Below are 27,149 nucleotides of genomic sequence, written 5' to 3' on the forward strand. Positions count from 1 at the left end.
TTTACCTCAGGGGAAGTACCAGCCTAACACTCATATTCTGTGACGCCTAGTATTTATTCACTAGGGAGAGACACTTTACACCGCAGCCATGGGGAAGCAGGTAAGATCTGATAAAGAAACATTTAGTGGCACTGGGTTAAAGAAGTTCAAATCAGTGCTTGGTCTTAAATTTGGTTTCTGTAGTACAGTGTGGCAGTGTAACCCATCCCTTGGGACTTCTGATTAGCACTTTTGCATTAAGTCAGAATAATGCTTGTGCACCAAGCCTGATAAAAGTCTATCTGAAATATTTTTTAAATAGTTCTACAGTAATAAACATCATTTATTTTGTATTATGTGTAATTGACTATCACAGTGTGATTCTACATACTGCAGTCTACACAGTCAGGAAAATACTAAAGGCACACATGCATGGATGCACAGGAGTGCACAGCCAGGTTTTCACAAGAAGAAACACTGTGTTTTATGTGTAACACATTAAAGGAGCGATGGTTGTTTGTGTTTCTCAGTAAGAACATTAATTTTGAGAGAGAGACAGATATGTTGTCTTAAGAACATGCTCAGTCTTGTTTGCACATGCAACGCATCTGCTGACAGTTGAATACACTTCTGAGATATCAGCTTCCTCATAAAACAAAATGCTGGCAAATTAATGAACTGGCAAAAATATAACATTTCCTGAGCACAGGGGAACAATTTGTTGTCATACCTCGCTTGTCCAAGATCTTCAGTTTTGTGTATTTTTACAAGATAAGTTATGATTTTCAATGAGCGGCATTGCTCTCCTCTAACTTTTGTTTTGGTGAGCACTAAAGCAATGTTATGTTGTTCTAAGGGAGAACAGAATGCATAATTGTGCCAAATAACTGTGGATAGGGAACTCTGGTGAATTCATTTTGGTTTTCAGTACTTTCCTTCATGCAAGCATCTGGTTCTGCTATTGCTCTGCAATGCCCTCATTCTCTTGGTTTTAAGAGACTGAAACTTTTCTTTCATGGTACCGATCATTTGTGAATCCTATTCACCCAGCCACTATTTTTTATATTATAAACTGGCCTGGGAAGATAGTTTATTTTAATGTAGTTTTATTTCCCTGTGTGCTTTGGAAGTTTAGTGATTTTTTAATCTATCTTTCAAATCTCACTCTCACTCTGTTTTTTTCGTTCTTTGTTCCAAGTGATAAACAAAACTGTATCCATTGGGTCAGCAGTGCCAGCTCCATCAGCAGCTGTAAAATCTCTGGGCCAGCATGTTGTGACAGAGTGAGAGCTGATGCTGGTTCAGCCTCACTGTTAGAGCCAATAACTGTACATGGAAATAGGGTGCTTGTGTGTGTGTGTGTGTGTGTGGACTCACCACACTGTGCAGCTGAGGAATATTCTTTCATCAGTGATACCTCTGTGAGAAAAGCAAATGTTTAATCCATTTTAAACTCCAGAGAATGTGCTTCACAGGCCAAGATTGAGGAATGTGTCCTACACTGTCTTGAAAGAATGCTTTGTTGACATGTAGATGGAGTGTAAGTGAGGATATTTTGTAGGGCCATGCTGAGCCAGGCAGAAAACTGATCAGTTTGACTGTCTTTTAACCTTCAGAGCATCTGTAACACAGCAACAGAGACAGGCACCCTTAAGATCCAGGTACTTTGAACAATGGTGGTTATCACTGACTAATTGCAACAGTGACAACACTGTCAAAAGAGGCTCATCCTTAGCAGAGAGTGTTTTGAAAACATCCCTGAGCCCGGATGCAGCTGACCCAGATCCCAACAGCTGGGCTTCTGCCTTTGGCTCTGAGAGTCTCCTTGGACACACGAACAGATCACACCACAACAGATGTTCAGTCCTCCTGCAGCATTTCTTGGTGTGGGAGGTCTGAGCATAGTGTTATAGTGTCTCATTTTCTCTGACTAGAGAAAAGAAGAACAGTATAGGTGTTACACTTCTTTAAAAGTGTAATTTTTATACCTGCCTGCGTTGAATAGATAGTGTTTTTATATGCTGCTATTGCTTGTAAAGAATGACTATGCATTTGTAGGGCTGGGTTTTGGGTGGAGTTAGCAGATGTGAGGGTGGCTGTGTATCTGATAAGAACAGTATCTGATAAGATAATTTAAATGTTGTTGAAGGGAGATTCTTGATAAAAGCGTGACACCAGTTTCCTACATTAGATCCCTCAGAAGCTGGAAGCAATTACACACTTCTCCAAGCGGCAAAGAATGTAGCAGGCGTTCACCGCACCCTTTCAAGAGGATACTTTTTTTTCCAGGAAAAAAATAAAAGCCAAGACTTCCAGGCTATGAGGCTGTGGTGTGGACTAAACATAACACATGACCTTACTTTCCCAAAACTGCCTCACTATTCAATTCAATGAGAAAACGCTAGACAGCACAGTATTTCATTGTGTTGCTTTCCACCACAAAGTATAACTGGTTTTCATGGCAAATGATGTTTGAAAGTTTCCTTTGGCCTTCATTTTTACCTTTTGATCTTTTGTAATATTGTAACTTCACCATGAGGGCAGATAGTAAACCACGTTACAGTTCTGTATCTACAGGATAATAATACATCACTTTAAACATTACCAAAGTGCTCCTTAAAATGACTTGACTTGCTTTTTGCTAGAGAATTCCCAAACTATTAACATTTGCCTCTGGCTTTAATGCTAAATACAATCATGCTAGTTAGGATTCTGATTTTATTTGTTTCCTAGACCACATTAGAGAGGAGAACTAGGCTGAGCATTGATCCTGTTGTTGGCAAAACCATGAACACAACGGCAACAAAGCTGCAGCACGCTTAGAGGAAAAGAATCAATTCCAGGTCAATGCCCACAGCAGTCCTATATGTTCTGCCAGCTAATCATAAAGCACCCTAACTGCATGTAGACATTGGCTGCCTGACATGATGTGTTCAGCAGCTATTTTGCACACTTTAGTTTCTACCCAGGGTGCTTGCAATGAATAGCTTTAACAATTAAAAGGGGGAGATTTTCTCTGGGATACTAATTTGAATTGCACCAAATAACACCTCTGTTGAAAGTTAAAGATGAATTGCAGTGAGTGCTAATTGGCTTGGTACTAACGTGCTCGTTTATTTTGGTTGATGTTTGGATTGATTGTGTGTTGCTTAGTTATGGGCAGTATGCCTCGGGGATGAAAGCAATTAAAATCTTGAACCTTTGCCACGACGGGGGCTGACTACGCTTTCATCTTATTGTTTATGGGCAAAATGAGGAGTGGCTGTTTTGGACTGTCCTAGTTGGGAAAACAATTATTGCTGCCTAGATCAGGGTTTGCTCTCAAAAAGACAATCTTGAAGCCAAAGTGTGTACTAACTCAATTAGGCATGTGTGCTCAGACTTTAATTACTGCCATTGCTGAGAGCTTAATAGCAAACATAACATGATGAAGATGTTCTGTGTTGTATTGCCTTGCGCTTGTATGTGGTCTATGATCTGATGAACACTGTTAAGTGAGCAGCAGAATGCATTTATTTTGAAGATGTATAGAGCTGTGTATTAAATGCAATGATGCAGCACAGCCCTGGAGACTGAACCCATCTGTTCGGAGCCTGCCTGTATAGTCAGAAACTCATCAAAATGTGGTCCCCAAGGTTCTGAGGTTTATCCCCCCCTCCACCTCAACCCCCTTTGTCTCTCCATTTGTTACCTCTTTGTCTTATTGTGGAAAGGGTGGGGAGCCAGGGGCAAGAGCTCAACCCCAGGGAGGAGGGGATGTGAGTTGGGGGGTGGGGTGGGGGTAGTGGTGGGGTTGATGGACCCGAGCATTAATGGGGACAGTATCCATGAAATGACCCAGTGGAAGTGACGCTTCCTGGGCATGTTTTACGCTTGCGTGAGCATATGGCTGGGGCTGTGGCAGGGTGGGGAGCTCTACCAATGAGGGAGTGTGGAAAGAGACCAGCCAGGATGCTACTGTATGTTTTGTTTAGTCTCTCACCCATGTGCCACTGAAATAGAAAGCTGAGACGTTAGTAGGAGTTGCATCTTCTTGCTGTGTTTTGGAGGATCACACCAAACAATAACACGTAAGTCAGGCTTACTGCTTATTTTTTGTCTGTTGTATTCAGTGGAAAAGTTGTGATGATTTGCTTTAGAGAGCAATACTGGTGATGCTTTGACAATGTCGTTCCTTCTGCTAATCAAATATGTGTCCTTATACTGTCTTTCCTTCATAATGTAGATCTGGACACCTTAGATTACATATAGGGTTCAGGATTCCTTTGTTCAGTGCAAACTGAGTTTGCACTTGCTAATGGCTGAGCAGCAAGGTGAGGCATAACCTTGTAGCATGATGACGTAGTTTACAAATGTCAGCTAGCCTGGTCCCTGAGAGAAATCCACCCTGCCAACTAAGTTTATGTAACATCATATTTCACAGCCTATTTTGTTCCAACTTCTTATCATCTCCTTCGGGATGGCTTTTCTGGGCCTTTTCAGGTCTTTTTCCAATTAATACAGCTTGATGTGCCAACCGCCACTAAGAGAACTGCCTCAGGCAGCAAATGGCCTTATTTAGTGCGGATGAATATTCATTTGTTTTAAATAATTATTTCAACAGTGCTGCTACTTATTGATAAGGGAATATACGTACAGTATAATGCAGCATATTTTCTGTAAGTAATTTTTTTTTACCAGGATTACACCAAGAATGTCAATATCTTGATTGTCACTTATACAAATACATAAACATAAAAAAATAATTGCTATTGTCAGTTTAGCAACGTCTGGGCTGGATTAAATCATGGCTTTGAGTCCTATTTTATCAAACTGCTATGATGGAGCAGCCTGTTTCTCTTTTGTCAGAGTTGGTACAATATGACATAGTAGATGTCAAGTATTTGGATGTAAACAGTGCATCATATTTGTTTAGATTGCTGGAAGCTAAATTGTTATTTCTTCCATTTTCCCAACTGAAAGCCACAAAAACTTTGTGTGTCAGGCTGGATCGAGGATTGGGTTGGGTTTCCAGTGGGTGAGGTGGGGACAGTTGCTAAAACCGCAGCCCAGACAAGTTTTCTTTTTTTGGGATGGCTAAAACAGAAGAAAACCTTTTTCCACTTATTACAGTTCAGAGGGGCGTGTGTTTGGATCGATCCTGAAGTAGGAAACCATATTCACCTTTAAAAAGCACCGGCCTCAAATGTCAGTGTGACTCCATGATCCATGTAAATGTCACAAGTTTTATGACGCTTAACTAAAATGAAATGAATCTCAAAGTGAAAGTATGAAGTAGCAAAGTTATTATTTCACAGAGAATTTATGAATATATAGCACTGTGTGTCCTTGAGCAGTGCCAGTAACACTTTGCTACAGATTTCCTCACTGTTGTAAATTACTGAAGCACTAGCTTACATCTGAGGAGTAACAACAATTATGTAGCATTGCTGTCTGTGTGTCTGTGTGTTTTACATGGGAAATTGATTTGTGCTGCATGTTTACAAATCCATTAGAGTGTTGGTAATGTGTGCAAAATGAGCCAAGCAAAAGAGTCACACCAGAAGCCATGCTTAATTTGTCCATTGTATCTCCTTACTTGTCAGCCTAAGAGTTTAGTTGTGGTCACTGGGAGCAGAGCGACCCCTCTCAGGTCCCCTAACAATGTCTTTACACATTCCTTTTCCCTACAAAATGCAGCAGACTTTAGATTGGCGTGGGATGTTGGAAGGAACTGGAGAGTGACAGACAGCAGTAGGCTTGACTGAGAGACAAACAAGCTGTGAAGAGAGAACTGATGGTTTGCCAGTGAAAAGATTAGAGTGGCATCTGGTTCAAGTGCCAAGATGCATCGTTGCTTTTGCCACACTGTCATGGCAACGGAAGCTTTATGCCTTCCTCCCAGTCCCCCCACTGAGTGTCCAGACTGTACCAAAGAGACATTTAAAGAGCTTTTGATTATTCACATTGATCCTTACATTTACCTAGTTAGAACAACATAAATGACATTTTCTTGAATTCAGCTGTGTGAAATAGACATGTAATATGTCAGCTTTGATTGCTCATTCATTTCCATTGCTTTATTTACTTTTGAATAACATGTAAATGAGTGAGCTGCATAAAAGTCTATTATAAATGTGCACGTAACCTCAGCTGAGCATCTCCACAGGCCCATCCATCTCAGTGCTCCCATTTGTCATGTGGGGCACCTCTGTTCCCTGGTGACCAATCAGGAGTTCCTCCTTGGTGGCTAAAAGCAACCCCCTCACCACCTCATCATCACATGTGATTGACAGCCTCCCACAGGAAGGAGGGGGGGGGGTTATTTACCTCCTTATGTTCTCATGGGACTAAGTTAATGATCCCAGCCAACAAAATAATACAAAGAGGGAAAAGCCTGAGAGGTCTGCGCCTGGTTGAACCATTTGGAGCTGTTTCGGCTTCCTTTAGAGAGGATTAGAGAAGAAGAAGCTGTGTGAGGAGAATTTCAGAGATAGCAGTGAGACAGACGAAGCAGCAGAGCCCAGACAGAAAGTGGGAGCTAAAGGGAGGCTTCTGAGGAAAGCCGGTGTTTTAAGAAAAATCTCTTCCTGGGCTTTATTTCTGTATTCATCTGTCACCCGGACTATGGGCTGTCTGATTGACTGACTAACAGACTGTGAGGTAAGGGATGATCTGTTTTTCCAGTGGGTGACACTTTAAAGTCTACTTTAAGTTCCTTTTACACTTTGAAGTTAAGATTTGAGAAAGTTTTTGTGTAATAAAATAAACATGCTTTGTGGTATTCTGCATGCTCTTTTGTCTAAATGTTTGAAATTTAGCAAATTATTCCTGGATTTACAGAAAAGTGAAGAAATCATGATGAAAACAAAATAACAGTGACATTGTTAAGATCAGCTGTGGTCTGTTTTTGTCAGTAGTTTTCTGTACACTGAATTTAATTGTTTTTTAGGCTTAATTGCATGTGTTTCCACACTGTATATTATGTAAGCACTGCTGTTACCATAGAATTTTGAACTGGCTCTCATGCAATTACCAAGATGTTAATGTGTTTATGTTACTTTTCAATTTATCATCTACTTGGACGTACCTTGGAATCTAACTTGTTTTCATTGCTCTCACCTTTCTTTTCATACTCTATTGAACCCTGCAGGCTAAACTGAAACACAATGTCTCCTGGCAGGGGCTCTGAGTTACCACTTATCCAAATCAATCCGTGCTTTATGTGCTGTGGTTTTACCACAGAATGTAAACATTTGCTTTACATGGAGATACTGTATCAAAAACATTGACTTGACGTCGCTGACAAGGTCGTCTCAGGTAATGGGCTCTAACTACAAACCTCAAACCTCACAGTCAAACACTGAACATGGTTTCAGATCCAGAGAGGAGAAATTGATCATACTTTATGTGATCAGCATCACTGTTTGGATGCCATGCAGCCAAAGACTGGTGAACAGATGCCAACAATCTGAGACAACTTTCAACACTGTATAAGTCAGCTGTCGCAACCACAGTGCATTCCTGCGTGTTTCCATTTCAGCAAATGTGTTCACATGGAAAAACAAAAGGGTGTAATCACTTCAAAAAAAAGAGGCTGCTATAGCATTTGATAAGAGCTAACTTAGTGTGCTGACATCTGAATGAACATGCCAACTGTTTATAGACATAGTTGTTGTGTACTTCCATTTTTATACATGAATTTGCACTAAGCCTCTGACAAAGCACTGTTGTCCTTTGTGGGAAGTATTATCATCACTGATTCCTGTGTTTGCTTATGCACTGTTTCCTTTGTATTGAATCTTGCCTCAAGCATGACATACATTTCCAACCCCAACAATCTAAACAAAGTTTGTTGATGAAGAATACAAAGCAGTTCAGATTTTGCCTGAATATGGTTGATATTTCTTGTGAATGTCATCGTGCCAATTATGCAAATATCAAGGAAGAATCTGTTTTTTCATGCACTGATTGTTTTTGTGGTGCACAGCTCAGCTATTTGGAAGATGTTTATTTGAGGATGACAAGAGAAGCTTTGTCGAGAGTTATGGCAACACTCCATGCTCTGATAGCCCTGAGTGATGGACCAAACCAGCAGAAGTCCTGCCCCTCTCATATGATTGGCCAATGCAACAATTTGCAGCCCACTGTGTCTAGATGGGATAGGTACAGTTCTTACTGAGAGAGAGAGAGACAGAGAGAGAGAGGGAAAAGGGTGGAAAGTTTCGATCATCCCGCTGGTTTTCAGTAGAGAACAGGGTGAGAGGGTCAGAAACTCACAGAGAGTAGGAGAGACGAGTCACTTTGCTCAAAGTTCTGACCACTCCAGTGGATTAGCTGTGCAGAGCCCCACATATCAACACAGACTGACTTTAAAGGTGGCTCTTTCCTCTCTTGCCTGTTTATGGATGTAATCATGTGGCGGGTAAGTCAGAAGGTCATTCATAATTCAGTCTGTATTTTATGTTACTGTGACTCTATGTTTTGCTGCCAAAACATTGAGTCATCACATGTTTCCAAGCCTTCAGGCAGCACTTTGTGCAAGTGTTGATGTTGTTTGGCCTTGCTGTGTTCACAGATTCCTTCATGTTTTCAACTGAGGATAATACTTGAGGGATGAGATGACTAAGTGAGAAGGCCGAGGGGAATTCTGTGATTAAAAAAGCATCAGAGGGAGTGGGAGTTGCTTTTCAGAGTAAAAGCAGCTATTCAGTACATGATTTGCAGAATTTCTGAAAATATATACACTTCTGCCTGGGCTCTTGCTAAAATAATATGATTGAATTTGTTAGCGCAATCACTATAGTGTACCTTGCTGCATTACACATGAATGTACAGTTAGCCTATGCTGACCTTTCCCTTAGCTTATCATATAAAAGTACCTTTACTCAAATAGAAGAGATTCACTTCAGCACTGAGGGAGATAAAACCAGCCTTTCATTCATAATCCAGCTGCAAAATACCATTTACTTCACTGATAAGATAAAAGATAGAGACATATCTCCCTGGCAACATACATATATGCTCTAAATACACTTCTGGACACAATTTGTGACAGGCCTACATACATAAAAGTACATGCGAGTCTTGTTACATGGAGATAACGAAGAGTAAAACTGGGACTGTGGTTTCCCTTATTAATTAGTAACTTATCTTGTTCCTGAAAGGAGGAATGTTAGACATCTTCCCACCCGAGTGCGCTGCCTTTGATCGCTTCTGTGACAAATAGATATTAAGCTGTCACCATGGCAACACATGTGGAGGTCTTTAAAAAGCGCCATTGAATTGGTTTAAGGGTAAGGTGAGAGTAATTGGAAGGGAAATTTGTGAATAATAATGTTTATTGCTGTTGTTGCCTTGTAGAAATGGGAGGAACATAAAAAAGTGCGTAATTACACTAAACTGAATTTGAAACATTCTTAAATTCATGGTTATTTTTTCATTTCTAAGCGTAAAATGTCACCATTTAATTTATGCCATGAAAGGTCACCACTTACGACAGGTTTGTGTTTGCTGTAATTTTCACACCAGCCACACGATGTCGCTCTTTGAACGCTTTCCCAGCAATAAAACCTCATTCTTGTTAAATGACGTTTTCAAATTACTTATCCACTTATGGAGTCGGACGGATAGATAAGCTAAAACCTGGTCTCTATTGATTTTAAAGAAATGCGTGCTCCCTCTCTGTAGTTTTGAGCTCAGTGAGACACCTCTTCTGTCTGGACTTCTGAGCAGCAGCTGCAGCCGCATGCTTGGAAAGTCACTTTCTGTAAAGTTCCTGTGGTTGTGGAAAAGGATACAGTGTTTTCCCGCTGTTGTCACCTGCCAAGCCGCAGGAGAGGAAATGAGAGTTTGGTGCAACTTGTGATGCTGGCCACGGTGACATATAGCCAACAGCACAGACAGTAAGCTGTACAGAGAAATGATAGGGGAAAAATGTTTAACTGACCTTTAGACCTCTATTTCATAATCCTAGTCTGTAAGAAACCCATTAGCTGCAAACATTATCTGCATTATGGATTTTTAACGCTGTTTCTTCATCTGGAGCTTCATTATTAAACATCCTGTTCACACGGGAAGGAAGCTCAAGTCTCTGAATGGGAAGCTGATTTGAGTCATCTTTTGCTTTCATTACAGTTTGATGTGTGTTAACATCAGTTTGCCAGATGAGTCCACAGTAAAAACTGTCATTCTTTTCTATGTAATCCTGTTTGACAGCATGAGATCTACATTCAGTATTCCAAGTGTTTAGATTTGTAATTAACTTGCCCTCTATAATCATTTAAATAACAATAATAATGGATGATGGTCAGGGCCAGGCTCCGTGAGGCTAATCTCAGTAATGTGTGCAGCTGCAGATCAGGTAGATTTGTCAGTCTAATCAGCTGGCATTTGCTGCTACAGCTGTAAATCACATTAGGCCTGAGTGCGCTGCTGCTGAGCTGGCTGCTTTAGGCTTTAGGGAGCAGCAACAGGCCACACATTGGTCACAGCTACGCTGTGAAGACAGGATTACAGATAAATATGTTAGGTGTCTGCCCCAGGAAAGAAGACAAAGAGCAATCACACTCTTTCAGTCGCTGAATACATGGTTTAGAGCAATCATTAAGGGTGATAAAAGACCGTAACCAAAAGGATTAGAAAGTGCTTGAGCAGGAAATTGTCTTCCTATCTGAGACATTGTTTCATCTGTAAATGATCCAATAATTCCTAATCAAATAAAACTCCAAATGTTAAATTTGTACTCAAGTTCATCATTTGACAAAGCACCTTAGTGAAGTGCCCATGTCTCACTCCTGTCATATCTGCTGATGCTCAGTATTTAACGTCTTGAATCATGTTTCTGCTGTGAAACACACACACTATTCCTCAAACCAGCAACTTGCAAGCAAGCATGGCTGTATATATATATATATATATATATATATATATATATATATATATATATATAGGTTTTGTGGTATGAGATTGTTATTTTATACATGGTTTTAGCTATTATATCCATTATAGATCTCTCAAAATTTATATCTAACGCTTTTTGATCTAAACATTTTTAACTTTTGTAGCTTCTGAATGTGAGAACAGTGATATTGAAACAGCACACCAGTACACTGTCTACTGTCTACTGTCTCAATAAAACTTTGTGAATATTTTGTGACAGAAGTGAGCAGAAGAGGTTGAGAATGAGCAGATGCTTAATGTTATTTGTAAATCTTTTCTTATGGTCCTCCTCAGCTAAAATAAAAATATTCCCACTGATCTCATGATACTAAATTTCATCCCAATTGGAGATTATATAGAAGAAATCTGGGGAATGCCTGTTGAATTCCCATGTGCACCTCCCAAGCAATGTAGCTCACACCCATTGCTTTGTCTGAACTTTAGCGTGTCTGTAATATTTAGAATGTGTATCTGTCTCTCAGAGAGGCTAGTCACTCTGGAGACTCTTTTGAATGACAGGAGAATTCAAATGGAGCACAGCGGGGATGTGCCTGCAAATAGACGCACATGCTAAGCAGATGGTACCTCAGTGATTCCCACATGAGGGCCAACTGGGACAGACTTGGATGTGGCAGATGATGTTACATGGTGTCTGTCTTTATTTGTAGTCTCGTCTGTCAGAGAGGATGCTTAGTGTCTTTCAGTGTTTGCTGTCAGGAGGTTTAATGGGGATTTTACAAGACAGACGTAGTTTTACTTCACAGTTATTTTACAGCTTATAGAGCTATATGGTTTTGACCTGTGGCACTCATGATGTGTAGTGCACTTCATAAGCCTCTGGCGGGACCAACAACAGACTGTGGTGTAATTCACTGCCTCCGTGTCACCTTGTTTGTTGGAGGCTGAGGCAATCACAGAGTTGTGTCCCACGTTACAGATGAGCCCTGATGTCTCTCAGGCTGCCCCTCATCTATGTTTGTGTCTTCAGCCTTTCTCTTTAAGTCCCCAGTGGCATAGCAAAGAAAAGTTCCAATCCACAGCATTGTGCAGCTAGAAGCGGAGGGATGGTCACACAAGGAAACCTGAAACTGATCCTGACGCTTTGAATTTCTGAATGGGCAGGGCTGAGAGGACACTAACCTGCCTGTGAGGACACTGGCTGGGGCTCTGCACAATCCTTCCCTCCGCTTATTTGCTGATCTGGACTCCCTCTCTCTCTCTCTCTCTCTCACTCTCACTCACCCACTGTTGTCTGCTCTCTCTCTCTCTCTCTCTCTCTCTCTTCTTCCAGTACTGGCCAGCGCTCCAGCTGTAGGTGGAGCTGGCTTTCCTGGAATTGTCGGGCAACTTTTCCTGTTGTGCTTGCTACCTCTTGCTCAATCTCTTGCTTAATGACAGCTCTGCTGCAGGATTACTGGGGCTGTGAAGACTCGTGCCATCTGGATTCCCCTTCTCCACAGCATGCTGGGGTCTATGGCCAGTGCATTTGTTATCATAAATAGATTTTCATGATTCAGGTCAGAAGTTTTCCCTCAGCAGAAATGTCTCGGCAGTGCAAAGTGGGGCGAAATCCATCGGTGGGTAAAGTAAACTGTGTATGAATGGGAGAGCTTTCAGGAGTGTGTAATTTACTTGGGGCTGTAACGCAGTTTGCAGTGGCTCTTTGCCACAGTGTTCATTTACAAGCTTTTTGTAACTTTGGGGTATTTTATACCACAGGTGATGACATCAGAGGATAAGTGTCTTGGCATTGTGTTTGTCATACAAAGCTCTTTATTCATTTTGTATTTAGGACAGTCTGGTTGAATTGACAACTTAACCTGTTTGACGAGACTTGCTCAAACGCAGGAGCCGCTATGTTGTAGCTGAGAGCCTTGCTAAAATGATGTGATGTTGTCTTGTATCTCAGAGTGAAACCTTATCAAGAACATGTTGGACAAGTAATTCAGAAGTTTCATGCGTCACAGTGTGATTTAAAGCGACGTATATATGCATGAATTGGTTAAGAATTACTCACCACACACATGCAGTGGTTTAGAATTTAAATTGAAAAGTATGTGAAATTAAGAGAATATGAAATTTTAAAGAGAGTATGTTAATGAATGATAGAGTATCAACTTTGAAATAATATCTGTGCCAAAAGACATGATGTTTAACATATTTTGTTTAAGACTGAGGGGTTTGGATAGCAAAGAGGTTGTATTTGAGGCTCTTAAAGACTCTTGCATTTGCTGCTTTGTTTTTAAAGAACAAAATAGCAAAGAAACAAAGGCCCACAGATGCATTGCAGTTGCTAGCGACAAGTGCAACAATCGGTTCTTGTTTTGTACAGTACAGTGGGATAGTTGAATGTCTGTGAAGATTTGAATAGAATGGAAAGAACAAACCCAGGTCTGTAGCTCAGGGGTAATTGCTGTATCCTCACAACTTCAAAAGGCTACTTGTGTCCGACTGTCCTGATAATGAGCTTTTGCCTTCTTCACACATAATGAGTGGAGGTAGAGAGTTCACATAGAGAGACGCTGTGAGCACAGTGTGTCCACTCGCAGCTGGGGTGTCTGACTGGCCGGGAACAAAGGCTTAGTGTCTGTGATAGTGTGGAGCCCCAGCCATCAGCAAGCAGGCCAATAGACTTCTGCTTGGCTGAGCTGTCAGTCCTCACTGGCCTGCTGGCCTACGGACTACAGTATAGGGAGGAACACATGGGGACAGGCTAGACTATTCCTGTGCCAAATTAAAATCAGACGCTTCTGCATTCTCTTAAGTTGTAAGTTCAGCCAAATAGAGCACACACAAGTCTGATATATGCATTATATGCAAACACATGTTTTTGTTTGAATACTCTCCTACCTGCTCGTTTTATTTTTCCAATTTGCTTCATTTCCATCATCAGATATCTGTAACAAATATTTACATAATATTTATATTCATGTTTCATTTTCAGTTCACACTGGAAATCAAATGAGACTCAAGATAGAGATGAATAATTTTTGTTTTTATTTTCATAAGCGCTTGATAATACAGACAGAATATGCATGATGTCTGTTTAATTCACTTTTTTTTTTTCAAGGAGGCTTCTGCAATGACAATTATTTCTTTTATTGTAGATGAATCTGTGTTTTCCTTTCTTGATTTTTGTTTGGTATTTAGATTTTTTAGAAAGATGGTGATGTCTTCATATAGCTTGTTTTGGTCGAAAAACAGTCCAAAATCCAAAGATATTCTATTTATCACATCACTTAAGACAAATAAAAGCTGAAAATCCTTGCAGCTGAAAAGCTTAAGTAAAGGAAAGATTGCATTGTTTTATTTTTTTGATAGTTGCTGATTTATTTTCTGATGATATTCAGATAATCGTTCCAGCTCTACTAGATACGACACCAAGCAAAATATTAACTCTGTTTAACTCTTTGCATAGCTTTCACCATTTTCTGATTCTTTCTGTGTCGTCTTTACAGATAGCTGATCAGCTTCCCTGGATTTCGCAGACAACCCCTCTTTGTTTTGCCTGAAGATGGAAACACTGGAGTCGGAGCTGACCTGCCCAATCTGTCTGGAGCTATTTGAGGACCCGCTGCTCTTGCCCTGTGCTCACAGCCTTTGTTTCAACTGTGCCCATCGTATCCTGGTCTCCCACTGCACCCCCAGCGAGCCGATTCAGTCCATCAGCGCCTTTCAGTGCCCAACCTGTCGCTATGTCATCACCCTCAACCAGAGAGGCCTAGAGGGACTCAAACGCAACGTGACATTACAGAACATCATCGACCGCTACCAGAAAGCTTCTCTAAGTGGACCTAACTCTCCTAACGAAACTCGGCGCGAGCGAGCTGCCCCCGACAGCAAAGCCATGACATCTCCCATTGACCGGGTGCAGTGTCAGTTCTGTGAGCAGGACCCTCCGCAGGATGCCGTGAAGACCTGCGTCACCTGTGAGGTGTCATACTGCGATGAGTGTCTTAAGGCCACCCACCCCAACAAGAAGCCCTTCACAGGCCACCGTCTAATTGAGCCCTTGCTGGATTCCCATCTGCGAGGGCTTATGTGTCTGGAGCACGAGGATGAGAAGGTCAACATGTACTGTGTGACAGATGAACAGTTGATCTGTGCATTGTGTAAGCTGGTTGGCCGACACAGAGACCACCAAGTAGCAGCCCTCGGTGACAGATATGACAAACTGAAGGTAAGAGATGATGAGTAGTTTGAGGAATGCTTTGGGGTCTGTGATACACTGTTCCTACCACTCTTAACCCCTCAGAAACATTTATTGCAAAACCTCTTTTCAGCTTATACAGTGTCACAGTATGACAGGCACAAAACTATAATACATGCCTTTAATTTCAATTTTATAAAAGATATAGATTTGTTTTTTTATTTTAGTAGTGTAGAAATGTGTGCAGATAATGACGTAAATCACAACTCATAAGCAAATTATAAAACGTTGTTTTTATAAGAAACAAAATCAGACCCTTCTGAGAAGAACAAATCAAGCAAATAATACAAATGATGGTCCACATGTAACATACAGCATAATCTTCCTTGCAAGTACAAATAAGCTGCTACTGAATAATGTTATTTTAAATTTGATGTATGTGTGAAACATCGTTTGTTGTTGTAAATCCAACGCGAAGTGTTATCTTTAAGTGATTCTACCGTGGCATATGAGATAAATAACCCTACAAAATGGCTTCCTCATTCAGCTAGATTTTACAATTATGTTGGTGTCTGGTGATACTCAAAAAATCCCATGAAAAGACCAAAAACCAACAGCAAACTGATCCCTGTAACAAATCAGTGTTGCCAAAACCTGATATAGCTTATTTGTCTGTGTTCTATAGATATCCTCTATTGTCCAAAACCACAGAAATGAGCCACGCCATTACACTGGGTGACATGTTCCTTCATTATCATGAAATGGACACTGTAGTTTATTTTGAGTCAGTCCCACATAAACCATCCTTCTGTTGTAAATGCTCATTAGTATACCAACTCCGTGAAAATAGTCTGCAACAAATACACAATTTAGTCCTGTCTGAGTTCGCTAAACTCAAAAAACTACAGTGCCAGGCTGTTTAAGAAACTATTGTGCCTTTTTATAAAAAGAAACTATATATTGATTACTTTAAATATGTGTGTCCACAGTAGAAATGAATGGGCTTGAGTCTTGGTCTTTTTGTGGGATTTTTTTTTTTTTACCATAACAAAAACACAGAATATCGCCGGTCTTATCCTTTGAGACCAAAGTTAGAGTTATCATAAAAAATGTTTTTGCATTGGATACATATAAATAGAACACAGAGTGAAGTGAGTCTCGAATGTAATGACACAGTGCAAGAGACTGCTTTCACAGTTTTAGTGGAACTGCTCACTTTCAGCAGATGGGCTGACATTAATAAGATATGAGAAGATGAGGTTTGCTGGAGCATAAAACGGTGGCTCTGCATTCCTTTCATTGTGGACTTAAATGAGCTTTACTTTTAAGAGACCTTTGGTTCAGTATTCACACAGTCGCTCTCTACTGTGGCTTCAGCAACCTCATGGGATCATTTTATTGCCTCCAAGAGGCAATCTTGGAGTGGAGTTTTATTTTGAAGCCTTTAATGTGAAATAGCAAGTTAGCTATACACAAGCAACAAGCTTTTTTTTTTAAATCATCAAAATATCCACTATTTTTGTTTGGGAACACAGATTCAGAACTCAGCTGAATCAGGCTTTTCAGCTCAGTCAAAGTGTGCCCAGGTTCATCCTAAAGTTTATCCAGAGACCTGCATGGCATAGACTGCATGAATGAAAAAACTGAGGGTCTTCCTTTTTTCCCCACAAACACTCACAGTGTTCATGCATAACTCACAAAAGGAAGGTTTACTGTATCACACTGGAAACCCTTTTGTGCCTGTTCCCTCTGTTTCACAATGCTTGGTCACAGTGGAGCCGGGATGCAAACATTCTTTTGCAACATTTTGGCAAGATAGGTCGGTGGACCAGCCTTAACCTGTCTCCTTTGTTTGATCATGCTGTCATTGTGCAGAAATCTTCTGGCCGCTTTCTCTGTGTGGGGCGTGATCATTCACACCAGGAGGCAGACCAGGTGATCAGCATCATTTCTTTAATTACACATGCAGGGACAGATTTATGTTATGGCACAACCTAAACATAAATGTCACTTTTGAAGGGCTCCTACTCATTTACTTACATCCTTCAAAAACCAACAGAATGAGTGAAATGGGAGTGAGATACATTCAGCACTAATCAGCTAATCAGCTGCAGTAGTGCAGTAATGGGACATTGTTAATGTAGCCTTCGTGGTTATTGTGCTGGCAGTTATAGTAGTCTGCTTTTTGTTTCCATTATTTGATGTAGCAGTTAATGTACAGTATTGTTCTTTCTCTTAAGCACATTCTTAGTAGAGTATTGAATGAAATGAGATGAAGTCCTTTATCCTTTATGTTAGAATAGACTTAAAAGCTATGATCTTTTTCCTCTGCTGCATAATATCTTCAGTTGCCATATATTCTTCTTATCTATGTCTTTGTGTCTGTGTGTTGTTAACCTCATATAATACATACAGTTAGCTGCACTGCACTGCACTGATGGGAGCTGCAACAGCAGAGAAATAGTTTTTTTCTCATGGCACGCAGGGTAGGACCCAGGTGGCACGCAGCTGAGCTTGTTCCTAGTTGTTGGTTTTTCCAAACACATGTTTACAGCCACGCTGCTTCATATTTGTCTCAAATTCTCTCACAAAGGGATACCGTGACATTGTAAAGGCGTGAGTGTGTGTCTGTGTGTGTGCGTGCATGTATAATGCAGCAATTTCTTCTGTCTGGTTGTCAGCATTACGTGACGTGACTCTGGTCTGGCATTGTATCTGTTATTATCTATCCATCATCCATTATTTATGCTATGTAAATGTATTCCTATTTAGGGATCAGAGGTGTGGTGGGAGCATATCCCAATATGCAGTGGGCGAAAGGGAAGAACCTCTTGATCAGGAAAAACCCCAAGCTGCCAGTCTGTTGCAGGGCTTATTTATAAACAGCCAAACACTCACATTCACAGGAAATTTTAAATTGGAACTAAATTTGAGTGGAATAGCATTGAACTGTGGGAAGAAAAGCAGAAAGCACCAGGAATGAAATTCAGTCCCTAACAGTCATTAAAACACAGTGCTGACATTTCTAGTATCAGTTATAGTGAAAAACAGATAGTTATAGCCATGTCAAATGAAAATAATCTTGCTTTAAAATCATTTTTAGACTGTATTGCATTATTAGTCTTATTAGCGACACCTCTAAGACCCCAAACTGTCATAAATTTTCCTGCAGAATGTACCAAGTACTGATAGACACCTGTTTGACAGTACGTTATGTTTAAAACGCAGCAAAGACCTTCTGACCTGTTCCTTTATCCTGCAGGATTAGCATATCAGATTACACTTTAAGACATTATTATGAAAACTTACTGTCTGGTATAGGAAATACTGTCTGTTAAAATACAGACCATATTTGCATCCAGACCCTCCACTGCATTCTGTTGAAAGGCAGATCATGTAAAAGCAAAAACATGTAATTGCATTAAATAATTCAGCAACCTATAGTATGAAAGACATTATATGATTATTTAGGCACAATCTGTTTTTCAAATATAATCAAAAGGAACCACCACCTAAATTTAAAACAGGTTTGGGATGTGTATTTCCATTCCTTTGATTGAGAAGTGTTTTGATACACAGCCTAACACTTGACAAAAGTTGTGTAATATGAATCTTCTGCAGCAATACTTGTACAACAAACCCATTTTTTAAATTATGATCAGATCTCTTGTGTGTGCCTCCAGTGAATATGGTTAAAAAAATGATTGGGCCTTTAATGCACAGCTTTCAGAGAATATAGTTAATGGATGCTGCACCGCCATATATATTATTCTGTCCAGTGTGTTGTGTGTTTGTGAAATTCAGTGAAAGCTTAAACTGTCCTCCAGCAAAGTTAAAATGGCAGATGTGTCTCAGGACCTGTGGTGTTCACAGGATAAAAAGTGACAACCTTTGACAATAGATAAAATTTCTGATGTTGACACAGGATAAAACTCCAGGTCGCTGACAGTGACCTGTCAGAACTGCAAGAGGAAGGAAGAGAGACTGGCCAAAGCAAAGGTGTGGGACCAGAAGCACTCGCATACAAAAGGAAGCTGCTATTCTTTCCTCTCATCAGCTTTAAATGATTTTAGGAAAGAGACTTCCATTAGAGAGAGCTGTCTAAACACACCAAGAGTATTAATGTTGCAAAGATGCATTGAGAAATCCAGTGCTCCAAAAATGAGAGAGATGAACTCACTTTGTCTCTCTCTCTGTCTTTTCCATTTGCTCTCCCTCTTGCTGTATAGCTTTATGTATGTGACACTTGATGATGATGATGATCATGATTACACAGCTAAAACACTGGAGACTTTTAAACTTATACATTTAGCTACATACAACATCAATTTGATCAATATGTCATATTTCATGTTTCCATTTTAAAAGTTTGAGCCACCTCACCTTTACCTGCAACTCAGTATCTGAAATGGCTTTCATCACTTTCTCTTCCATATAAATAAATCATATTTGTGAGAGCAGAAAAATAAGGCCTCTGCTATTTTAGTGCAAAGTGACGCACATACCTTATAAAATCACAATGTGAAATATCTAAGCTGAAAAATGTCTCCAACTGTTTGCTCCAAGTTTTGGATCTTTGCAGGCCTCTTGTACTTGTTTGTTCTCTTCCTTGACTACTTGTAGTTTTTCCCTTTTGATAAAAGCAAATTATGAACTATGCTCAAAATGAGAATTTTGGTATTTGCTGAGTGGAAGGAAGGAAGGAAGGAAAAAGTCTCATAATGTTTGTGCTTTCAACACATATAGATGAAATGAATATAAAATCTGTCTCAGACGTTAATTCTTTAAAATCACAAATCAATTCACATATTATTAAAGGCTTTTAATAATAGATTAAAACAAGCATTTTTATGTTTTTATCTGATTCAGTTGAACAAGCTAGGCTTTTTAAAGCTTCACAAAATATTAATAATTTTGATTTTTGTTGTTGTTGTCTGATGTTATGTGTCTATTAAAACACCTGTCAATCAGTTTTGGGGGTAGAATATCTTGAACCTCTGTTTTCAATTTTGGTGGGACTCCACTTTTGTTTTCATTTCAATCAGCGATAGCACAATGAGAAATTACTGTAATGTAATTGAGCATTTATCTTTTACTTAAGAAGAATAATAAGACTTACAGTATTAGAAGATGTTTTGTACCACCACAGTACACAGTCATCATGCTACCCAATTACAGTAAGAGATTAAGTTTGAAACATAAGCCTTTGATCTGAGTCAGTGATTAACACAGCCGGAGTTTAGTTGTCCAAATCACTGGCAGATGCTCTGCTAAGCTCTGTGGCCTCAGCAGGCAGTATGATGGGATCTTTGGCACACAGGGAGGACTGGGGTGGTGGTGGATGGGGCTCCACACTCATCAGTGCCCAAATGTGGCCAGTCATATCCAGTGGCAGCCTTGTGTGTCCTCTCCTGTAGCTCATTCCACCCGAGCCAGATACGGTCCTTATGTCCTCGTTCATACCAACTCTCCTCCAAGATTTATTCAGCTGTTTACAGTTTGATAGAGGTTGGGGGGCCTTTGTGTAATGAAATATTCCTTTTCAATTCTGTTTTGCAGCAAGCCTTGGATTCCAACCTCAGCAATCTAATCAAGAGGACCAGTGAGTTGGAAAGTCTGATGGGCAAACTTATCCAAACCTGCCAACACGTGGAGGTGAGGTTGTTTATCTGTTCCCTTTCAGTTGGGGGCTCCAAGTTTCTGTGGCATTTCATGGGCAACAACTCATTAAATTATTAACATCATGATGAATTACTGTATCTCAGAGTGTCAACATGATTAAGTGTTATTAGTCTGTTGATCAATAATTGCTGAAATATGCATGGAGTTTGCTGCAAATTGAGTATTTTCAGCTCAAGTTTGGGCCAAATATTTATTTATAAACTGGGAAATAAACATATAAAATAGACACTATGCATATAAAGTAAAGGATAGTCGTGATTTATACTTATTTATGATTTATAACTAATCATATTTTGCTAATTATTTCTCCTTATTATGCACTGGTTACTGACCTTGCTTAACACACATCATTAAGTATGCTAGCTTTGGTGAATTTGGGTGTCGCTTCATTAAAGACAACTCATCACTGGGCCACATGCCGTATGTTTACTACAATGGCTGTGATCATGCATATGTTAGGGATAAAAAGATAAAATGAACAAAGTCGGCTGATCGCCACTGTGGACTTCCCAGCATGAGGTGAGATGACATGAATTAGACTCTAATATGGTTTTCCTGCCACATGAGGTTTGCATGGAATTGATTAATGTGTGTAATGCATGTTTTTTTGTCATTCCAAACTTGCAATTGTGCAGGAAACAACATTTTGTCAAAGCAAATGAAATACACTTCCAGTACTGAGTGTCTCTTATCTATACGTACTGTATGTCCTTTCTAGGTAAATGCATCGCGACAAGAAAACAAGCTGCTTGAGGAGTGTGAACTGCTGATTAATATCATACAGCAGCGAAGACAAATCATAGCCACCAAGATAAAGGAGGGAAAGGTACTGCTGATCACCTTTTGTGTCTTGATAACCTTTGTTTGTTTGCTCATCAACTTGTGCGTGCAAGCTAGCTTACATGCTGTCCTTATAAGAATTCTTCACTAACAAATCATTGCTGTTGGGTAAAACCCTGTATCCTCAAAATCTTACTCTTTAAAGCAAGGGTGTGTAACTTTTAAAAGAGTTAATACCACATTTCTTTTATTACATATGAGCAAATGCACCCTTGTTTGATACTTAGTTGGTCTTGCAGGCGAATGTTAGAAAACTTGATATATCCTATATATATTTCATGACATATGTCAACCTATAACTTCCTAACATGCTTTCTTGTTATGTTTTGTACCTTTGTAGGGTAGATCAAGATGCATGGGAAAATTTAGAATACATTAATGGTTCAGAGAGAACTTTCTGACATGACCAGCTTATTCAAAATCTCAAGCTCATTCTTAGACTTTTTCTGACTCGGAAGCTCAGACAGTGGGTTGGTGGTGACATGTCCTCACATCTGTTTTGGATAAATCCTTTTATTTGGTCTTGTATAGTTGTTTCTACATACTTGTAGGCACTGAAGTACTCACCAGGCTTCAGAATTTATTGCTTTGTTTTGTCTTGTGCTCTGGTATCAGCTCACAGCCCTGGAGTACGTCTGGCACGGCGTCCATACATTTATGTGCCGTGTCTGTTGAATTGTTTCCCTTCCTTTTCTCCTGTTAGATGCAATTAGAGAAGCGGTGGCATGTTGTGCTGTGTTCAGTGTCAGAGTAAGATCAACCCTGCTTCCTGTGATGACCGTCTCTGGAGGAGGACTCTTTCCTTCCTTACACCGTGCCTCATGTCAGGTTGCGTTGTTGCTTTCAGTCAGTGAGGCACAGTTGGGGGAATAGGAGGGTCTGATTACTGTGGCTGTTTTATGAGGGATGTTTCATAAATACACCTCTCATGCCAGTGCAGCTTTTAGGATATTTTTACACACACTAAAAAATCTAATTGTCAAAGGTATAAATTAGAATTTTTTCCCCACAAAGATTTTCTGATTGGCGAGGTAAAATCAAATCTACCATTTGGCAGGTTGGTGTCTCATACAGTAAGTTGTACATTGGTTGGTTTATTTACCAAGGTTTTCATCTGTCAACATGTCCTATTTTCCTTCCCAGTCCATGCGACTGAGGAAACTAGCCCAGCAGATAGCCAGCTGCAAACAGTGCATTGAGAGGTCCTCCTCCCTCATCTCTCAAGCCGACCAAACCCTCAAGGAGACAGACCACGCTCGCTTCCTTCAGACAGCTAAAAGTATCTGTGAAAGGTGAGGGAACAAATGAAAGGCAGTACCTTCAACAGAAGACAAACAGTATACAGTGTATAAAACTGTCACAAATGTCCTGTATGCACTTCTTTGTTACAGAGTATCAATGGCAACAGCATCCTCTCAAATCCTGCTACCAGAAATTAATCTGAATGACACTTTTGATAGTTTTGCTTTGGACTTCACAAGGGAGAAGAAAATGCTAGAGAGCTTGGATTACCTCACAGGTGAGTGGCATTGAGTTTATTTACACTATTACTTTTGGGCAGTGTTTGATGGGCACTCTTCTTCCAACATATAATTTGAGATGATTTGTTGGGTTCCTTTACACAAACAGTACACTTAAAATTATTCCCATATTATCCTTCAGTTATGGTTTCTTATAATTATAAGGTTTTAGCATGAATAGAAGCAGGGAGTTTTCTATTTCAACTATAATTGTATTTGTCAGACACAATTATAAACTCCTAGGCTGCAGTTGTGATTGTAAATGTTTAGTGCCTGTTGTGCAACGTGAATTTAACACTGCATGAGGGCTGTAGCTATAATAGCTGGAGGAACTGCTACCTAGCTTAATTACACTTCTCGGGATAAAAAACCCCAGAAATCGATGGTGCTATTTACCACCACCAGTCTCCGCAAACATATTCAGAATTTTTCTGTTTGTTATTTTTATGTTGTTGTGTGCAAAAAAGCATCCACTCAGCTATCATTATTGTCTTAAAACAACATTTGTCTTTTGTTTTCCAATTGCAGCACCAAATCCACCAGTAATCCGCGAGGAATTGTGTACGGCTTCGTATGACACGATCACAGTTCACTGGACATCAGATGACGAGTTCTCTGTTGTATCATATGAACTTCAGTACGCCATCTTCACCAGCCAGTCTAATGTTGTCAGTAAGTCTATATGCAGCGGTATAATGTCTGTGGCAGAAAACACGAAAATGATGGAGGGATTTGAAAAGGGCTTCACTGAATGACTTTAAATTGTTTGGAGGCTATGTTACAAAATCCAAACATAATATTGTATTGTAGCAGCAGGAGAGCAGAGCTCTGTCCAGGCTCTTACGGGGTAATGAGATGTTGCCAAAATACACTGCAAATTTTGCAGTGTCTATTTAGGAAAAAAAACAGCAGCTCAGTCAGACTGGATTTACATCCAGATGCACAACATCAGCTCGATATTATCTTGGGGTTGAAATGAGCAGCAGGCTATTTGTTGATTGCTCTAAGAGGGTCACAACATGGCTGATCAAGCAATTTATTCTCATCTGCCTCAGTGCTCAAGCACAGTAGGATGAGTGGTAATGTGACTATATTTGATGAGTCAAAATAGCAGCCGTAGATTGGAATGCTGCATAAAATGCTGCATTGTCTTGTATCTTGCATTGTGTTGAAAGTAGCACTAACTAAGAGTTTTCGTGATATATTGGTCTGTTCTTTGTCGGTGACCCTCTCTCTGCAGGTTTATGTAACTCTGCTGATAGCTGGATGATTGTACCAAACATCAAGCAGAATCACTACACTGTGCACGGACTCCAGTGTGGCACAAAGTACATTTTCATAGTGAAAGCCATAAACCAGGCTGGAAACCGCAGCAGTGAACCAGGGAAACTCAAGACAAACAGTATGTCAAGTTCAGCAATTATACAAAAATCATTAATGATGCCTGAGAATTGTAATACATGCTTTGTTCTTGTTTGTTTGTTTTTTTTAAGGTCAGCCATTTAAGTTAGACCCAAAGTCTGCTCACCGGAAACTGAGGGTGTCCCATGACAACCTGACAGTAGAGAGGGACGAGACATCGTCCAAGAAGAGCCACAGTCAGGACCGCTTTTCCAGCCACAGCAGCTATGGTGTCACAGGAAATGTCTACATCGACAGCGGCCGCCATTACTGGGAGGCTCTGATAGGGGGAAGCACGTGGTAAAAACATTTACCTGTTTCCAACCATGCTAACAGTGTGGAGCTTGGAATGGTAGTTGGTTGGTCTGTCCACCATTTTGGTCCAGGATTTGGTCCAATATCTCAACAACTATTGGCTAGCTTGTAATGTAATTTTGTGTAGACATTCATGATTCTCCACAGAATGAATTGTAATTACTTTGGTGATCCCCTGAGTTTTCATCTAGCACCATCATCAGGTCAAACAAAAGCATCACTATAATTAAGTATAGCCTCACAAAGCCATTAGCATGGCTGTAGAGTCTTAGTTAGTTAGTTAGTTAGATTTTTTCATCATTGATAATGTTTCAGATTTACAATGCATTAAATACACCAGTATAAATAAAATCTTCCTTTTTACTTTTCATTGGTTATGCAGGTTTGCAGTGGGTATTGCGTATAAGTCAGCGCCAAAACACGAGTGGATCGGTAAAAACTCTGCCTCTTGGGTGCTGTCTCGCTGCAACAACTCGTGGGTGGTGCGTCACAACAGCAAGGAGATGCCTATTGAGCCTTCACCCCACCTGCGACGTCTTGGAGTGTTGCTGGACTATGACTCTGGATCTCTGTCCTTCTACGATGCCGTTGGCTCTCAGCACTTGTATACATTTGACATCGCCTTTGCTCAGCCAGTTTGTCCTGTGTTCAATGTGTGGAACAGGTGTTTAACAATCCTCACGGGACTGCCCATCCCAGATCACCTAGAGGGGACAGATTATAACAACTGACAAAAACCTGTCCCGCTGGATTTTCTTTGTGTTCCCAAAAAAAGACCAGACAGCATGCACCTCTGACTGTGATGACCACATGCTTCATGTTGGCAAAATAAAAAAAGGAACCAGATGCAATAAATGGCCCTAGTGTACATTCCTAATCATGCCTATGTTGACATTAATTGGAATTATTTAAGAAATTATTTACCAGCATTTGTAAATGTATTTCTTTGCTTTGCACATTCATGTACATTACTCAGCTGGATGGTTTTAAGGGTTTATTTACAGTTTTAAACTTGTGGAGATATTTTTAAATAGGCTCCAGGTTTTAAAAAAAAAAAAAAAAAATCAAGGTTCATATTACACACTTTTTCATTCCTGTATTTTAAGGTAAATGTAAGGTCTTTAAAATATCATAGCACTTTGAGAAGACAGAGTTGTCACATTTCTAAGCCACTTGTACCGTAACACAAATGTCTGCTTGTCAATGTTTTATAAAGAGAGGGCACTTGAATAGATCAAATAACACTAGTTAACAACAGTTTCACTTAGAAATTTTAATCAAAATCAGTCAATTCATTTATTATCTGCACATGCTCTACTAAGAGTCAGGGTTAAGAGATCATTCTTTTTTTTATTGTAGCCATTTCAAATGAACTCGGCATTGCAGTTTCCACATTTAATCTCTCTCTGACAAGACATAATAAAAGTGACTTCATTTGATTACCTGTGTGACTTGTCCTCCTCAGTTTAAGGTGCGCTGCATGCCAAAAAATATGCCTCAGTGAGATGATAATTTGATAACTGTGCACTTGCTTTCACTCATTTATACTTGATCTTTCATTAAAGCTTGAAGAAGCTCTCACAACACCACAGTGAAAAGAAAACACTACCACCATAGAGAAACGTGTCAGTCTTGTTTTAACAGGGCTCACTCTGACCCACACTCTGAGCCAAAATACAACTTTTGACAAGATTTGCTCTGACAGCTCTTTTTGTACTGGAGCAACGTTGCTTGAATTCTGCAGCGTCTCCTTTCAACTAAAGTGAACTAGCAAAAAAAAAAAAAAAAAAAAAAAAAAAAAAAGAAAAAAGAAAGAAAAAAAATCTGAACTCTGTGTGACCTCCCCTTGAGACACCCTGCAGACAGAGCTGTAATATGTGAACACCACCATCTCCATCTTGCCACCAGGATTTTGTTAGTTGCTATGAGAATGTGTAAATTTGTTAGTGTATAAAGGGACGCTGGAAGCTGTTTATGTAAATATAATTAATTAGTACACATAGTTCTAATTTTAACTGGAAACTGTAGAATCATACAAAGAAAAAAAAGATAATATTATATGAAGGTATTCAAATTTAGACATTTAATTATATTGAAGTCATACATACAATTATGCACTTTCCTCATCTGACACACAAGTTATGTGTCAGAATGAGGAGAAAAGGTGCATAAGTCAATGTGTAATTCAGTTGATAAAAATGCCTCAAGACCACAGAAGCATGGTGCAAAAACAAAATTATGTTCTTTGTATCATATTATCACATACACATTTGTACAATAAAATGTGAAATATTAATGTTTTTTATCAAATATGATGGGTCCTTGGTTGTAAGGTGTTCATT

At 39.8% G+C, this 27,149-nt stretch overlaps 1 protein-coding gene across 6 annotated transcripts; it reads left to right on the forward strand.

The window, feature by feature from the left end:
- mid1 (midline 1) lies at positions 1-26,246 on the forward strand. 6 transcript variants are annotated; one of them, XM_018703139.2, is made up of 11 exons: positions 1-100; positions 14,358-15,079; positions 16,925-16,984; positions 20,609-20,704; positions 21,450-21,557; positions 22,715-22,863; positions 22,963-23,090; positions 23,620-23,763; positions 24,332-24,493; positions 24,585-24,792; positions 25,190-26,246. In XM_018703139.2, exons 2-11 carry the CDS (start codon positions 14,414-14,416, stop codon positions 25,536-25,538), a joined length of 2,070 nt encoding a protein of 689 aa, XP_018558655.1. In that variant the 5' UTR covers positions 1-100; positions 14,358-14,413; the 3' UTR covers positions 25,539-26,246. The 6 variants fall into 6 exon arrangements, with proteins under 6 accessions (XP_018558655.1, XP_018558658.1, XP_018558657.1 ...); XM_018703142.2 differs by lacking the exon at positions 1-100 and adding an exon at positions 3,935-4,049; XM_018703141.2 differs by lacking the exon at positions 1-100 and adding an exon at positions 6,355-6,621.
- Positions 26,247-27,149: the final 903 nt, after the last annotated feature.

The sequence above is a fragment of the Lates calcarifer genome, linkage group LG1, assembly GCF_001640805.2.
Source record: "Lates calcarifer isolate ASB-BC8 linkage group LG1, TLL_Latcal_v3, whole genome shotgun sequence".
Classification (NCBI taxonomy): Eukaryota; Metazoa; Chordata; class Actinopteri; family Centropomidae; genus Lates; species Lates calcarifer.

What these genes read in the sequence shown, in the direction of transcription:
- mid1 (XM_018703139.2), top strand. Translation starts at nt 14,414, where the DNA reads ATGGAAACACTGGAGTCGGAGCTGACCTGCCCAATCTGTCTGGAGCTA. An exon ending in CAGCCAGTCTAATGTTGTCA is followed by an intron (nt 23,764 to 24,331) that starts GTAAGTCTATAT and finishes CTCTCTCTGCAG; the next exon opens with GTTTATGTAACTCTGCTGAT. An exon ending in CTGATAGGGGGAAGCACGTG is followed by an intron (nt 24,793 to 25,189) that starts GTAAAAACATTT and finishes TTGGTTATGCAG; the next exon opens with GTTTGCAGTGGGTATTGCGT.